This window comes from Muscardinus avellanarius (genome assembly GCF_963383645.1).
Source record: "Muscardinus avellanarius genome assembly, chromosome: 3".
NCBI classification, from domain to species: Eukaryota; Metazoa; Chordata; class Mammalia; order Rodentia; family Gliridae; genus Muscardinus; species Muscardinus avellanarius.
This window is the reverse complement of record NC_137788.1, coordinates 68,975,107-68,991,169: the sequence shown is the minus strand read 5'-3', so window position 1 is coordinate 68,991,169 and position 16,063 is coordinate 68,975,107. Positions and strand designations below refer to the sequence as shown.

General features: G+C 39.1%; 1 protein-coding gene across 1 annotated transcript in view; it reads right to left on the bottom strand.

The window, feature by feature from the left end:
• The window catches only part of PTGFR (prostaglandin F receptor), a gene marked incomplete at both ends in the record, with an annotated part of 51,140 nt that extends 37,870 nt beyond the window's left edge, over positions 1-13,270 (bottom strand). The window contains one exon of the mRNA XM_080691449.1: positions 12,473-13,270. Coding sequence (XP_080547575.1) covers positions 12,473-13,270 — 798 coding nt within the window. The remainder of the gene's footprint in view (positions 1-12,472) is intronic.
• Positions 13,271-16,063: the final 2,793 nt, after the last annotated feature.

The following is a 16,063-nucleotide window of genomic DNA, read 5'->3' as shown; positions in this document are numbered from 1 at the left end:
AATTTTGAAAGCATGCCCTCTCTTTATTTTTCACATTAAAAGTCTAACTTTATATACCAGCAAATTTAGAAGTCAATAAAAATAATAAACAGTAGAATGAGAAAAATATGATCAAAGAGAAATCCAGAAATAACAAACCAATAGAACAAAATAATTATTCATTGAGTACAGTATGGTCATGACATATTTAATTTAACATATAACAAATTTTATCTCATCACAATGATTAGGAGGCTGGACATAGACCATATCCTCATGGAATTTCTGAAAATGTCAGAAATAGTTTTAGAAAATGGAAAGGCATGGTTTTAATAAAAACAGCAATCTGGCCAGGTGCAGTAGCACATGCCTGTAATCCCAGTGACTCAGGAGCCTGAAGCAGAAGGACCATAGGTTCAAGGCTAGCCTGGGCAATTTAACAAGATCCTATTTTAAAATTAAACATATAAAGGCCTGGGGATGTAGCTCAGTGGTATAGCACCCTGGTTTTTGATCCTCAATAGCACAAAAAATAAAATAAAAATAACAATCTGAATCCAAATACAAAGAGGATGTTTCATTCCAGTGTGGCTAGAAAAATTCCTATGGAACCAAATTTTACTCAGATAATGGCTACAAATTCCAGGAAAGAAAAGAAAAATCACATGAAGCCACTAGAGAGCAACCAAAAACAGCCAACTTCTGGGGTGGGGGATTCAATATTTAGACAAAAGGAACGTTTCCCACTTCATAGCGATTAGCCTGGAGGATGGCCTCGTCTGTGGATAAAACTCTGATACCAAACTCAGTCTTTCCAGTCTGAAGAACCAGAAGACAGAATCCTCTGGGAAATAAGAGATCCAGAAAGGGAATCCACTACACATTCAAATAAAACGTGAAGATGATAATTGTACACAAAGCTAAAGACAGATAAATAGTATGGGAGGGAAGGTCCAGAAAGGTCCAAGCACTTACATGAGAATTTCACATATAATAAAGGTATAAAGTTAAGAGTTGGGGGTAGACCACTAAATAAATAATTCTGGTTCAAGACAACTGGCTACTATTTAAAACAATTTCAGATGAGTAACTTTCAAATTAAGCCATAATAAATAAACTATAAATGTATTTTTAATTTTATTTATTTATTTATTTATTTATTTATTTATTTATTTATTTATGGTACTGCGGATAGAACCCAGGGACATTCTGCCTTTAAGCTCTACTCCCAGCCCTCCCTATTTTCCATTCTCTATTTTGAAACAGAATTTTACTGAGTTCCAAATGGCCTCACTAAGTAGCCGAAGCTGTCTGTGAACCATGTTCCTCCTGTCTCAGCCTCCCAAGTGCTTGGGATTACAAGCGTGTGCCACCACGCCCAGCAAATTGTATTAAAATCATATATACATAAAAAAGAACCAGAAGACAGAATTCTCTGGGAAATAAGAGATCCAGAAATGGGTCTTTTATTTATATATGTAAAAGAGCAGAAGTACTGGAAGAAAACTGAGAGACATCGTACTTGAGAAGAGCATTTCTTAAACGTTAAACAAAACAGTAACCACAAATGAAATATCGACTAATTTTCTACCTATAAATGAAAGCATTCAATTAAAAGGCAGGATGGTTGTGGTGGCCCACATCTGTTACTCCAGCAGGAAGGCTAAGGTAGGAGGATCATAAGTTCAAGGCCAGCCTCAGCAACTTTCCTGAGACTATGTTTGAAAACAAAAATAAATAAATAAAAAATAAAAAAGGGCTGGGTGTGTAGCTCAGCTGTATAACACCCCTGGGTTCAATCCCCAGTACCAAAAATATAAAAATAATAAAAGCAAACAAGAAAACTTGAAAAACCATTACTTTTACAATTAATTTTGTAACTAATTTTACAATACTGGAATTACCTGCTTTGTGCTATCCAAAGAGTTCTTCACCCACATATTCACAAAGAAAGAAGGCGATACCCAAAAAACATGAGAGAAAAATGGCTTACTCTGTTAATCAAAGAATTTAATAATGTATTTCCATTATTAGATGAGTAAAAGAAGATACCCAGAATACTAACAGTGGTAATCTCTGGAGACGGGAATTTGGAAGATTTGTTTTTAATTTAATTTATAGTTTGTTATATTATTTTTGTTTAATTTAGCTTTGGGGTTTTTGTTTGCTTGTTTGGGTTTTCTGTTTGTTGTCTGTTTGTTGTTTGTTTGTTTGTTTGTTTGTTTGTTGAGGGTGTGCTGGGGATTGAGCTCAGGCATTCTACCTCCAAGCTACAACCCCAACTCTTACTATTTTTTACTCTGAAACACAGTCTCGCTAAGCTGTGAGGTTGGCCTCAAACCTGCAATCCTCCTATCTCATTCTCCCAAGTAGTGAAATTACAGAGGTGCACCCCGGCACCTGGCTATGTAGTTTTCTATGTTTTCTACAATGAAATTTTCTAGCTAAATTTTAAATTTTTGTGTTTTGTGTTTTAAGTAGTAGAGGAAATACAATTCATGAAATTAATATTCCTCCACAAGGACCTGCCAGCTCTCTATGGCCTCCGTTGCCCGTCCCTCCTCACCCACTCACCACCACTCTTGCGTTCTGTCTCTCAGACATCACGTGACTTTTATTTTCTGTTTTCTGGTCCTCTACCATTTTGCAAGAAGCAGAATGAAGGAAAAGGTAATGATAACGAGGACAACCACTGTTGCTACTGCTGCTGCCACAGCGCTACAACTAGGTCTTATCCTCAAACCTTTGTGCTCCTCCTGAGCGCTCTCACTATCACTGGGCAATTAGCCCCTCACCTGCTCCCAAGCTGGGCCAGGAAATTACAAATTATTATATTTACCCCATAGTAAAAATGGAAAGAGAAGGAGAGAAAAGATGCAAACAGAGATTGGAGAAGAGAGTGCAAAGGTCAAGGGGGAAGAAAAAGGAATTAGAATGTGTCTAGAAATGCTGTCCCAGGTCCTGGCTCCATCCTTTCTGCTTCACCTCTACCCTCCACCTGCCTTTTCCTTGGCAGAGTTCACGGAAAGAACAGATCAATGAATAAATTGATCGTTAAATGAAAACATAATTTCTATTATTAAAATTGGCAGCTTGCAGCAATTGAATTTGTTTCTATTTTTAGCCTTTTCTAAAACTTGCCTAACCTACATTCTTAGAAAGGGTCGGTGGCTTGCAGAATGCTGCATTTCATCAACAATTTATTTCTCTTTTATATCCTGAGTCACTTCACTTATCAGAAGACAGTATACACACATGCCTATAATCCCAGTACTTGATAAGCTGAGACAAGAGGATCGCAGGTTCGAGGACAACCTTAACAATTTAGACTTTCAGCAACCTAGTGAGACTCTCTTTCAAAAACAAATAAGCAAAAAGGGCTGGGGTTATAGCTTAGAATTAGAATGCCCTGGGTTCAGATCCAGTATTAAACACACACACACACACACACACACACACACACACACTCATATAAAATAATAATTTGATTATTAAATATTTACTACCTGATTTATTTTGTCTACGACTCGTGTTCCATTACTTGAAAAATCGTTTTTTTTGTTTTTAATGTTAATTAATTACAACTTGCTTTATCCTAACCTCATCAAAGCTTGCCCAAATACTGTAGACTTTTCTATCTCTAGGAATTGTTATCTCTTTCCCCCTTGGTTTTTACAATTTCTACTACTTGATGATATGCTATAGAAATGAGCCTAGAGTAACTCCAAAGTCATGGCTGAGCAGCAGCGAGGCTGAGATTCATGTTCCCAGCCTGTCCTCAGAATAGCTGCATCAATTCTCATGGGGAAGCTTGATTTGGGACAGTACACATAAAGCTAAAATAATTCCGTTCATATAATCCAATTGTCTCTGTCTCCTTCCCCATCACCCCACAGCCACACTCCACTTCAGCATTCCACAGTCTTGTTTTGTCTGGGGATTCGATAGCTGAGGGGAATGAGGAAAATCACAACCCTGTCTGTCTGAACCACAGCTGTACCCTCTCCTCTACAGCATGAACACCTCCTGCCCAGGACAGGAGACAGACAGAATGACAAGTTGACACAAGCTTTAAAAGACATATTTACAAAGATCAAAAGTTGAATTCCTCCCATTTCATGAAGTTCCCTCTGAATATAGTGACATTGATAAGTGATTTTATCAGGTCAAATTGATGCAGCTATGTAAACCTTCCAAAGCCTATAATAAATAGAGTGAATTCCATATGCCTCCTGTAAGGATCAGGCAAAGCAAATAAAATTAAAACTGGTAACCCACAGGGATTTGGTGCACATTAGCATCTAAAGTTGTTTCTCAAATGTACTGGGCCTTAATAAAAAAAAATCCCAAACGCATTAAACCAGAAGATTTGTTCTTATGCCCATGAGGATATAAATTTAGTCCACATGTTTCTGATTCATTTACACTTAAATCATTTAACTGATGTTTTGTAAGTGTTGTCTTCATGTCTATGACATCTTTGGGCATTTTTATAAGTTTTTATCCTTAAAAACAGGAAGTCATGTCTTGCTATGAGTAAATAAACTTAAAATAACAACATATTTCAGACCACCATGCTCATTTTAAGAAGGGATTTTCATGTAATATCTCAACCTAGCAGTGTCTTTTTTTCATTGTTGACCTTTGCTGCATCAATTTTACACAGTACATTTCTACAGAGAGAGCTAATAATCTAATCAAATGAGTTCAATTCCATATGCAGAGCTAAACATATTTATATAATCACACTTAAAATTTATGTGTGATATACTTTATATGTAGATCAGACATGGACAAGTGGACTTCTGACTCACTGCCCTAAGGCAGACACTGTAGGAAATAAGACATTTAAATGGGTCTGGACCTGGAGGAAGCTTTCCTGAGAGTGGGAAGAACTGTGAGTAGCAGGATCAGACTGAAATGAAGGTGCCAAACTGACACAAGGAAAACCGTCAGGAGAGCTCTGCAGCATGAATGACCCTTTAGAAATGCCCCAAAGGATCCTGGTATACCAGGCACAATGTCGTAACCACAGCTCTTGGGAGTCTAACACAGGAGGATCACAGCCTCGAGGTCAGCCTCAGCAATGTGAGGAGACCCTCAGAAACTTAGCAAGGCTCTGCTTCAAAATAAAAAATAAAAAGGGCTGAGGTGTAGCCCAGAGGTAAAACACCCCCAAAGAGGCCAAGGGCAAACACTTTGTATCCTCATATTCACCTGTCACTAATCGTCATGAGCAAGCCAGCTCCTGCGAGCTTAAAGAAATTCCCCAAAAGGGGAATGTGGGTGAGATACCACAATGCCAACTGGAAAGCACCTCAGATTTTTCTAATTATTTGTGAATATAAAACTACCTAATGTTTTAGTCCCTTTAATAATACAAATTGTTGCTATATGTATATATGTATGTTGCTATATGTATATATATTAATTTAATCAATTGCTAAGGACACTATGTTAGCAAGCCCATGGTTTAGGCAAATTTCAACATTTAGTGCAGAGATTTTATTTTATGACGATGAACACGCAACATCTGGAAGTCTTTATTCAAAGTAATTGTATCCTCTTGTCCCCTGATAATATCCCCTCAGAGATAAACACCAATAAAAATAAATACATTATGAAAATGTGTGGCTATAGAGAAAAGGTCAGTGCTGGGAAACATGGGGCAAAATCAGTCTCAATTTCTCTTGCCTAATATTTTCCTTTACCTCAATAATTCCCATTCAGCACTTGGTTTGTTCATTTATTGGTTCAACAAACACTGATTAATGGACCACTATCTTTAGAAACAAAAATATCCTAGAACCTCACCACCAACGGCCTTGAGACAAAAGAGGAGATGACACATGAAAAAAATTAATGGAATATCATAAATTTTTTTAAAAAAAAATCTAAGTCTATTCTCTCTGTGAAAAGTAACTACTGACAAAATCCTAAATCCTAGCTCTAGATTCTCTTTGACTCTGTTTTCTATTGATTTGCTCAGAGAAGCTCTGAACAGAGACTTTCCCCATTTCAGACCTCTCCAATCCCAGTCATAAATTGAAAATACCAAAAATATATCTGAAGCCTAACAACCAGGACTTGATCTCATCCACGGAACAGACCCAACATGGAAACCCGTTTAGTCACTGAATGAGTCCTCCATCACATGAGGTTTATTTAACAAATGTCTATGAAGCCTGTCTTTGTTTTCAGAATTGGTCTAGAAACAGATAAAGAATCAACAAGGTCTCCTGCCAGAAGGAGTTTACATTCTAGAGCAAAAGCCAGATGACAACCAGATGAGACAAGAAATGTAGACAGTGTTACCAGATATTGCTAAGTACTTTAAGGGAAATAAAGCAGAGGAAGGGAAGAGATGAGGGAAAGGGTACTTTTAAGGATAGCCTAAGTAGAGGGGTGATGTTTGAATGACCAGAAGAGGGAGAAAACCACAGGCATGTCAGAAGGAGAATCTGCCAGGCAAGAGAGCGCCAAGGCTCAGAGTGGGAATGTGCCCCCAAGTCTCCCACAGCCAGCTACTGTCTCCTTTGCCAGCTACTGTCATTGACTCCAAGCCTCTTACTGCACGAACACCCAAATGTGGAAAAGCAGCCGGAATTCCCACAACTTGCACTGCATTAACAGTACCCCTTAAACATGCCTTTCCTTCTGCTAAGCGCTTTGATGTGTATGCGTCTGAGTTGTTTAAAAACAACATCCGAGAAGTGGAAGCCAGGAGCCATCTGGTCCTGTATCCACGTAACATTATTGCTACTTCCATATTCCAAATAAAAGGGTGCTCCTGCTTCACAAAGGAAACCAGCCATACCATTACCTGTAAACTCAGCAGAAACCCAGCAACAAACCAAAAAGACCCCCTTTCCATGACCTGATATAAAATTACTAAGAGTCCATTTTGTTTCTATTAGAATGCAACACATTAGAAACTCTTTTTTTTTTTTTTTTTGGTGTAATCATATCCAATAGTGGACTAATTAACTCATTTTTCCAATTTGGAAAACAAATTAATGACTGTGTATGTGCATAAGTGTATATAAGCATACACTTGTGTGTGTACATAAGTGCATACAATGTATGTACATATTAATTATATATACAAACACAATACACTCATAAATGCATACATATCTATGTAAATTTTTATTGATTTTGCACATTTTTTTCACTTAAAATAGAGATGTACATCTATTCACCACCTTTTTGATGCTGAGGTAAGTACACAGATACATATGCAGATTTCTATCACATTACTTTTAAATGTAATGACAAGCCGGGCGTGGTGGCGCACGCTTGTAATCCCCGCGCTTGGGAGGCGGAGACAGGAGGATCGCGCAGGTTCGAAGCCAGCCGCGGGCGCTGGCTTAGGAGACCCTGTTTCCAAATATAAAATGCGAAAATAGGTTTGGGAGTGTAGCCCGGAGGTAGAAGGGCTTCCAGGGACCCCAGTACCACCAAAAATAAATAAATAAATAAATAAATAAATAAATAAATAAATGTAATGACAAGAACGAGCTTCCAAAAAGAACAATCTCCACCTGATAGTGGAATGTTCTATGGTGGCATGTTGCTCCATTGTCATTAGGTCTTTAAGACCTGGTCATTAGGATGCCAGTACCTATGGAAATTTCAGTCAAAGTTCAACTTATTATCTACTTCTTTGATCTGTATCTGATAATCATCCTAGCAATCAAATGATCTTCAACTACACTGATTAGAAATATTATATAAGACTAACTACCTTTGAAAAATCAAACTCAGACTCTACATATGCAAGAGAATCCATTTCTTGGGTCAACTCAACTACCTAAGAAATCATTTATTTATTATACCTTACTTTTCCCCACATACAAAATGACCCTCTATTCCTAAAGAGATGACAAAACAAACAAATGACAAATGGCCTTCTAGTAAAAGACAGCTGAAGTTTAATAGTTCATAAGTTTAGAGTTGCTGACAGGAATCAGTTCAAAATTTGCCTTTTGGCTTCGGTATGTGCTTAACTCTCACCTAAAAAATGCAGAATTCATTTCCTGGTCAATCATTTCCAATCTCTTGACATTCATAACCCTTAAGTTACAGTCAGTCAGTCAACAAGTATTTATTGCTCTACCAAACTGGTAAAATACACATGGCAATAATAATAAATTCCTTTTAGAGTTTTTCATCCTAGAAAGGGAGCATTTAAAAGAATCATTACACATATAAAGTCAGAAGCAAAGAATGTTAAGAAAATGTTCCTTGAAAGTGCTGGTAAATGCCCCATACACGTGGCACAATTGAAACATTGAAAGAATGTCTTCAAGAAGATTTATTAACACAAAATTATTTCATTTACAGAAAAATAGATGGAACTAGAGAATTTTATGTTAAGCAAGAATAGTCTGTCACAGAAAGTGAACAGTGATATGTTTTCTCTCATATGTGGAGACTAGGGAGAACTCAGGATACAAGAAGGACTGCCAATAATGGAAGATAAACCCCAGTGGAGCCATGAAAGTAGTCTAGAGGTGGAAGGTGGTGGTGAGGAGACTTGTTGAAGGAAACACTTCAAATGATGCTGTGTATACATACAAAATTATTAATGCCAATCCCAGTATTGTGTCTGGAGAAGAGGAGGGTGTAGGGTGGGGTCAGTAGTCACTCTCCAAGTACTGTGTGCATGTATGACTCTATCAGAACACATATGAAGTTCATTATGTAGTATGATTACAATCTATCCATAAAAGTATATTTTTAAAAAATCATTTATTAAGAAAAAGTAATTTACCTAGGAACTATACAGATAATTTTATAATTGTTGCTTGACTCTAAAAGAATTTAAAAATTTTTAAATTTTAAATTTAACTTACTTCTAAATGGAACTATAAGGTAAATGCCTATTAAAGTTTCTTGCATTTTTCAGTTGAGATTATAGCTAAATGAATTTATAGGAATTAACCAAGTTTACAACTATAAAACCTAGACACTATAATTTTTAAGAGTCATTAATGAGTTATATTTTAAGCAAATTCAATGTTTGTATTACATTTCAATTTCTGGGGGGAATACAGTTTCCCCATTAAGAAAGAAAATAAAACATTACATTTTTTAAGCCATAGGAGGTTCTTGAAGCCAGTGAAAATATGTTTTATGCAATGGTGGACAGATGTTATATGCAATATGTTATATGCAATGGTGGACAGATGACCAAATACATTTGTCAAAACCCATAGAGAACTTTAAGGTAAACTAGTTAATAATGATGTAGCAGACTTGACTCACCAATTGTATCAAATGTGTCCCACCAGCACAAAATGCTAATAGTAAAGGTAATTGGGTTGGGAGGAGAGGTCATAGGTTAACTCTGCTCCCCATGGTTTTTCTATAAGCCAGTAAAAAAATTAAAGCCTATTATAAAGAGAAAAAAAATCCAATCATCACAATCATTTTACCTTTGTATTAGTTAAAACTCACCTCAACCTGCAAAATTAATATCCAGTTATAAATTTAAATAGGTCTAGAAATTATGCCAGTCTTGATAAATTTTGACACATATACCTGGTGAGGCACAAAAAACAACACCTGCACCTTGCATCCTGCTTTTAGCAGATGCACTGCTAAATTCTTTTCAGTCTGAGGCTTAAAAATGACAATGAACACTGGGAAAAGATTTAGGCAGATGTTGATTCAAATTACAAATCAAATCATTCATACTTAGCAATCATAGAGGAAAGGCACAGGATGTGAGCCTTTTCATGAGCCTTTCAATGGCTCATTGGACTGGAAGCTGTCACCATTATAGGACCATTATAGTACATCTAGCAAGAGGCTTTTAAAATACAAGATGGCCAGGAGAATGATGTCTTAGTCACTGACATCAATGCAAATCCTCATAGATATTTGAGGAAAAAGAAAAAATGCGCTTCAACTAAGATATTTATGGTTGATATTATTTTTGTATCTTTAAGCCTCAGGGGTTTTTGTTGTTGTTATTATTGTTGTTGTTTATTTGTTTATTTTTAACTACAGCAATAGTTATTCCTGTCTGATGATCTTCACTGAACTTCCAAAGAAAATGTGTCCAAATACAAAAGATATTAATCTTTTGGTCAATAACTGCCATGAAGACCCAACTTACCACAAAAGGAGTGAGAAATGCAAATAATTCAAGAAACAACTCAAAACATCAAGCCATTCAGAACTATTTGTAGTGCACCTACTGTGCATCTAACACAGAAATAATTTTCAAACTTAAGAGCATTTTAGAAGCATTGATACAGTGATGTCATAGATATAGCAATAGCTCATAGTCAAAGAGTGAGCAGAGCTCAGAAAACATTCCATGAGAGATTATTTCCACCAGAAAATATTTTCAAACCATGAATCAAACTATAATATCTATACAACAGTAAAAAATAAAAAATTCAGGGGAAATCAGAGAAATAATATAAATTCAAATAGCCATGGCAAGAGTCTGAAACTTTGCTACTCTGGCCTATCACTCTTATTTCTCAAAGTTAAAAGCCACACCTAAACAGAATGCTTAAGATGCCTCAGAACAAATACTATGAAGCACAAGGTTTTACTTCAATTATCCAGAGTGTTTATTTGTCTCTCATTTAATGCATTACCTCCCTGTTCCAAGGTGTCCTCCAATGCTGTGACCTTTTTTTTTTTTTCCTTCCAGTACTGGGTATTGAACCCAGGGGCATTCTACCTCTGAGCTAACCCCCAGCACTAGTTTTTATTCTTTATTTTGAAACAGGGTCTCACTAAGTAGCTGAGGCTGGCCAGAACTCTGCAATCCTCTTGTCTCAGCCTCTCAAGTCCTGGGATTAAAAGCATTTGCCACCACTCCCAGCTGTGACCATTCTTTAAAAGTTTCTTTTTGGCCACTTCTTTTCTTACATTTTTCACATTTCCTTCACACATCCCAAATTAATTTCTATTCACTTAAACTCACTTTTTTATATTTGAAAAGATATTTTATTATAAAACTTAACTTAGAAAAAAAAGAAAATTCAAGTGGCATAGATGAAGCTCCTCAAAAATGAGCATGGATGTAAGTTCCAAATTTTAGAAGGGGTCTCTCGTTCATGTCCAACAAGTCCACTATCAGCACAGATCAGACCCTTGCCTTGATTGCCCTAAGACTCCCTAAGTTGATGATGAACAGGCCTCAGATGGTCTCAGTCTCTTGGACTCAGTCTCTTGAGTGGGTCCTTACAGTCTGACCAACTCTGGAATAACATGAAAAGGTTTTATAATAATTTAACAATTCAAAACCCTAAACTTAAATCGCAAAGCAAGAAAATGATTAGCTATAAAGATATGTCAGAAAAGTAGACCCCTTTTTTATATAATGAAATCAACTCTATTCTAGGATCTGTCTGCAGCCTTATAAGCTTTTATGGTGTATCGAAATCATCTGGATCATTTATCAAGCCTGCACTGCCAGCATTTCTTGGACAATAGGCCTGTGTGGATCTAGGAAAAGCATGTTACTGAGGAGCACCTTTGTAGGGCCACAGGACCACAGCCTTTGTCTTGCCTCCACCTTTATCTCACCTCTCCTCTGCCTCACTTCTGCCTGTTTTCTAATCTCTGGAAGTACTGACAACAATCTTTGTCATCATTTGGTCCCTACAGAAGGATCCTTTTTGTCTTTGGTGCCATGGAGTCATTTTTTCCATCATAAACTAAAATATTGGGAGAAATTAAGGTCATCTCTCATGAATATGATTTTTGTCTTCTTTCTGGATATGATTTGCGCTTGTTGCTGATTCCTTAATTGTAGCCTTCCTTTTCAAATTAAAATAGCAAACTATTACATACAGCTGATGGCTATTTTCTTTAGGAATAAGAGAAAAAGAGAAGCATCTCTGGCCCTCCTGCCAACCATACTTGCCCTGCACAATCAGCATTGTTAATGATTCCCAGGGTCAGTGAACTAGTGATTTTTTTTTCACTTCAATTATCCATGTATCCCACCTGAACTATCCAACAATCTCACCTTATCACCACATTTTGCACTTGAAACCTAGTTACTACATGGTTAAAAGAGCCAAGTAGTACTATGCTTTATCTACAAATATAGACTCAAAAGTCTATATCACTTTCTGACAAAACTTACTGGCTCCTGATTCTATGTTGTATTATTAGTCATTTGTTTTTACAATTTAGAAACTAACCGTGTTCCATATATTAAAAATGTTACATCTGTGAAAACTACTTTACTCTGTAGTGCATGCAAGCAGGTAACACTATGGTTAGAACGGTTTAGCTACACATTTTTTTCAGTTCAGAGCCCATAGAAAAATGACCAAGTATGTCATACACAGCTTAAGTCTAAGCCAGACTCAAGGGCTGAAATCATTTTGAGTAAGAGAAAATGCCCACATTTAAAAGATGGCCATATTAGACCAACACCTTTCAGAAAGACAGCCAACCCTGAACATGGATAAACACTAAGAAAACAGAAATTGTCATAACTTGAGGCTCTTACCAGAAATGGACTCCAACAGATGCAGGAGACACACATTATGGCCAGGAGCTGGATGACCATTTCAAAATGATGAGACCTGCCTTGTCTGTGCTGATGACTTCTAAATTTCACTCTCAAAAGTGTAATTCCTGTGATGGCGTTGCACAAGAAAGAAACACCAAGGGCTAAGAGGCCCAGAAAGGAAAAGAGTAGAAGATGAAATCTGTCTTCCCAGTCTTCGATGTGTTCAGTGTTGTAGAAACACCAGGTCCTCGTTGCTTGAATTTTATAGTCTCGATGCCCAAGGATAGGCAGCAGAGCTATAAAAACAGCAAATAAGCACACACCACTCAACATCATTTTCACATGTTTGGATGTAATTTTCGTAGAATGAAATATTGGTTTGGTGACTCCGATACACCGCTCAATGGCCATCACACTGCCTAGAAAAAGTGGGCACAAGCCAGAGAATACCATGCAGATACCAAAAATACTGCAAAGGACATTTGATTGATCAAAGCGGATCCAGTCTTTATCGGATGCATATACAAAAACTGCTATAGTTCCATTGATGAGGTGGCCAAAGAAGTCTATAATTACCAGGCCACTAGCCAGAAGCAGAAATGACGCCTTGGACTTCTGTCTAAATCTCTGATATGCCTTCATGAGAATGGCAATGGCAAGACTATTTGACAAGATTCCCACTGTCATGAAGATTATTGAAAAAAATACTGAAAGCCGGTTTTCTGTCTGGCAGGTTGCATTTGAAAGGAGCCCAGTTGCAGGAGACACTGGCTGTTTGGAATTGTTCATGGACATTGTCGTGGAGATAAAAGCTGGCCACTCAAGTCATCTCCCTCTCAGAAGTGTGCAGGCTTGCAATCCAGACATCTGTAGCATAAAGAGAGAAGAATCATAAAGACCAAATCACTGATCAGCTGACATTTAAAAGCAAAGTCCCCAGCACCCTGCAGTGGGATCCGATTTGTCTGACCTATCATGAGCAAGGTTGCATCATACTGAAAGCAGCTTCCATCTGCCTGTGGTTCTTTTTTCTTTTCAAGGTAAAGAAGCTGTCAAAATCAAGACCTCTTGGTTCACTTTCCTCTGCATATAGGCACCTCCTACATATCCTCCGGACAGTTCACAGACACCTTAAAACGTTCAAGGTTCACAAAATACTAGCAAGATTAGATTTAAATCCAATCAAGTTTTTAAAAGCGTAACAACCTATTCTTAAAGCTAAATGATCTTCCAATTACTGTTCTTTTCTTTCGTGGGCTTTTCCCCTAAACTGCAAATTATTCCCCAGGGGAACCACTGTTTGTCAGGCACACATACTAATCTTCTCTAAACCTTAGGAGGGGGACTAGCAAGCTCACTGAGGTTAAATGGAGCGTTTCTCAATGTGTTTCTAAAAGCTAAGTCATATAACAGCAAACCACACATGTGTTGACCCCAGGAGGAGGGACAGAGTAGTGAGTCTCCGGGAGGTTTTTCTGCTCTGGTTACCAACTGCGCAGAAATCCTGGTTTCTCCTGGAAAGGGGGGTGGTCTGTGCTCACTCTGGGATCATCTGCTTTAATGCTTTTAAACTACAGCTTCAAAATAGCAACATCCAATGCAAAGTACTTAATGGTTGTTCTTTCCCTAGGAGGGTTGAGAGCTAAATCACAAACACCAGACACAGAGGACCAAAGAACACAGCCACCCTACCTGGCACTAATTTGATTGTCATTTCCCAAAGCAACTTTCTGGGAGGCAGGGAATTCCGAAGCAGCCTTTCATGGGACCCGCCTGGCAGAGGGCAGCTGCCTCCTCTAAGTCTTACAATTTTGACTTTAGCCGGTTACTAACCCCGCAGCCTCCAGTCCTCTTTTGGTAACTTCTTCCCCAAACCTATTAACTTGCTGAAACTTTCTGCAGTTACTCAGACACCACAAGGTTGTTTTTCTTCCCACCCTGGGGGGCGCCAAAAGCTTGCTCCAGCCTGGTCTTTACCCGGTTCCAGGCAGGGGGAGAGAAATAACCTCTCCCTTTGCCTCCTTCGAGACCCCCCTTCGCCTATCCCTATCCTCCCAAGCTCACAATCGGGACCAATCAGTACCCGAGGGAGTACCTTTCTCTCTCCACCGGGTCTCAGCAGCCTAGGGAATCTGGTCCAAACTTGTTGCCAGACCGCAACCCTAAGATGCCCTCAAGGGCATCTCCGGGGACGGGTTGGTTAAACCTGGATGGGGCTGACCATCCCGAGGCTCACCCGTGGGGCGCCAGACACTGGAGAGGTGGTTACCTGGTGGTCCCCGGCCGCTGGCTGGGCTGTCGGCGGAGCCGCTGAGCGCGCCTCTGGGTGCTCCATGGCGCGTCCAGCCCCGCGCAGCCGCCCCGCTGGTCCCACGGAGAGCCGCGGTCCCTCGGCTGCTACACCCGCCCCTCCGCGCTGGATCCCTAAAGCCCAACCTGCTGGCCGCGCGGCCCTTCCAATCCCAAGGCACCCGGCGGCGCTGACAGCCTGGATGGATGGGGAGCGCGGCGACCTCCGCCCCTTCCTCTCCTCTCCGCCCCTTTCTCACCAGCCCGGAAAGGGCCCGGGGCGAGGCGCGCACCGGGATGCAGCGGCCACCCCATCAGCAGCCGGCTGCCCTGTCCGCAGCCACACCAGCTACGGGAAAGTTTTATTTGAAACTCATTTTGAAGCGAAAGGGGCCATTTTTAAGGATTCCAGCTAGGAAACCAGAGAGCTGAGGAAAAGTCTAGGGACCATGTCTGGAGCTGTTAGATGTAGCTAAAAGACAACTCGTTCTGAGTCCAGCCCCTAAAGAGTAAAGGAAGCAGGTAGGAAGAGGCTTCGTGTTTGCGGGAGAACTTTATTACTCCCGGAATAAAGAACGGGTATTCCAGCCACGTGCTGTAAATGGAGACACAGAACGGGGGTCCACCCTTGCACAGAGTGCTGGGCTCTCGCCAGTTGTGTAAGGAATGAGGGGGGAAATGGATGGGATACATTTTTGAAGAGCACCCCGTAGATAAGAAACTAGTAACCTTTTAGAGATTAATTAAAACTCACTGGTAGCTGGGCGCAGTGGCACAGGTTTGTAATTCCAGTACGTGGGAGGCTGAGACAGGAGGATCGCAGGTTCGAAGCCCGCCTCAGCAACTTAGTGTGCCCCTGCTTAAACTAAAAAATGAAATAGGACTGAGGGTGTGGCTCAAAAGTAGATTATCCCTAGGTTCAATCCCCAGTACCACAAAAAAAAAAGTGAAACTCACTGATGAGAGAATACCCCAAAAGATGAACATCTGATAAAAATTTGTGGGGAGGAGTTTAAAATGAAATAAGGAGATATTTATTTTTCATTAAAAATATCATTCAAGCCAATTATAATCGTAATTGGTTTTTGCCAATCTCACATTGATCCGTACTTATTGGTGTTGTTCCATTTTTTTCGAGCTAAATTCTCATGTAAATCTATTACTAACTTTTTTCTTTTGACTTTAGTAAAATGTTGGCACCCTCTACATAAAAAACCAGTGTTGAATGGACAAAAACTCCATTTCTCCATTCTAGAGTCAGAAGGAACCTCTGAATTCCTGGAAACTGGAAAGGTTCAT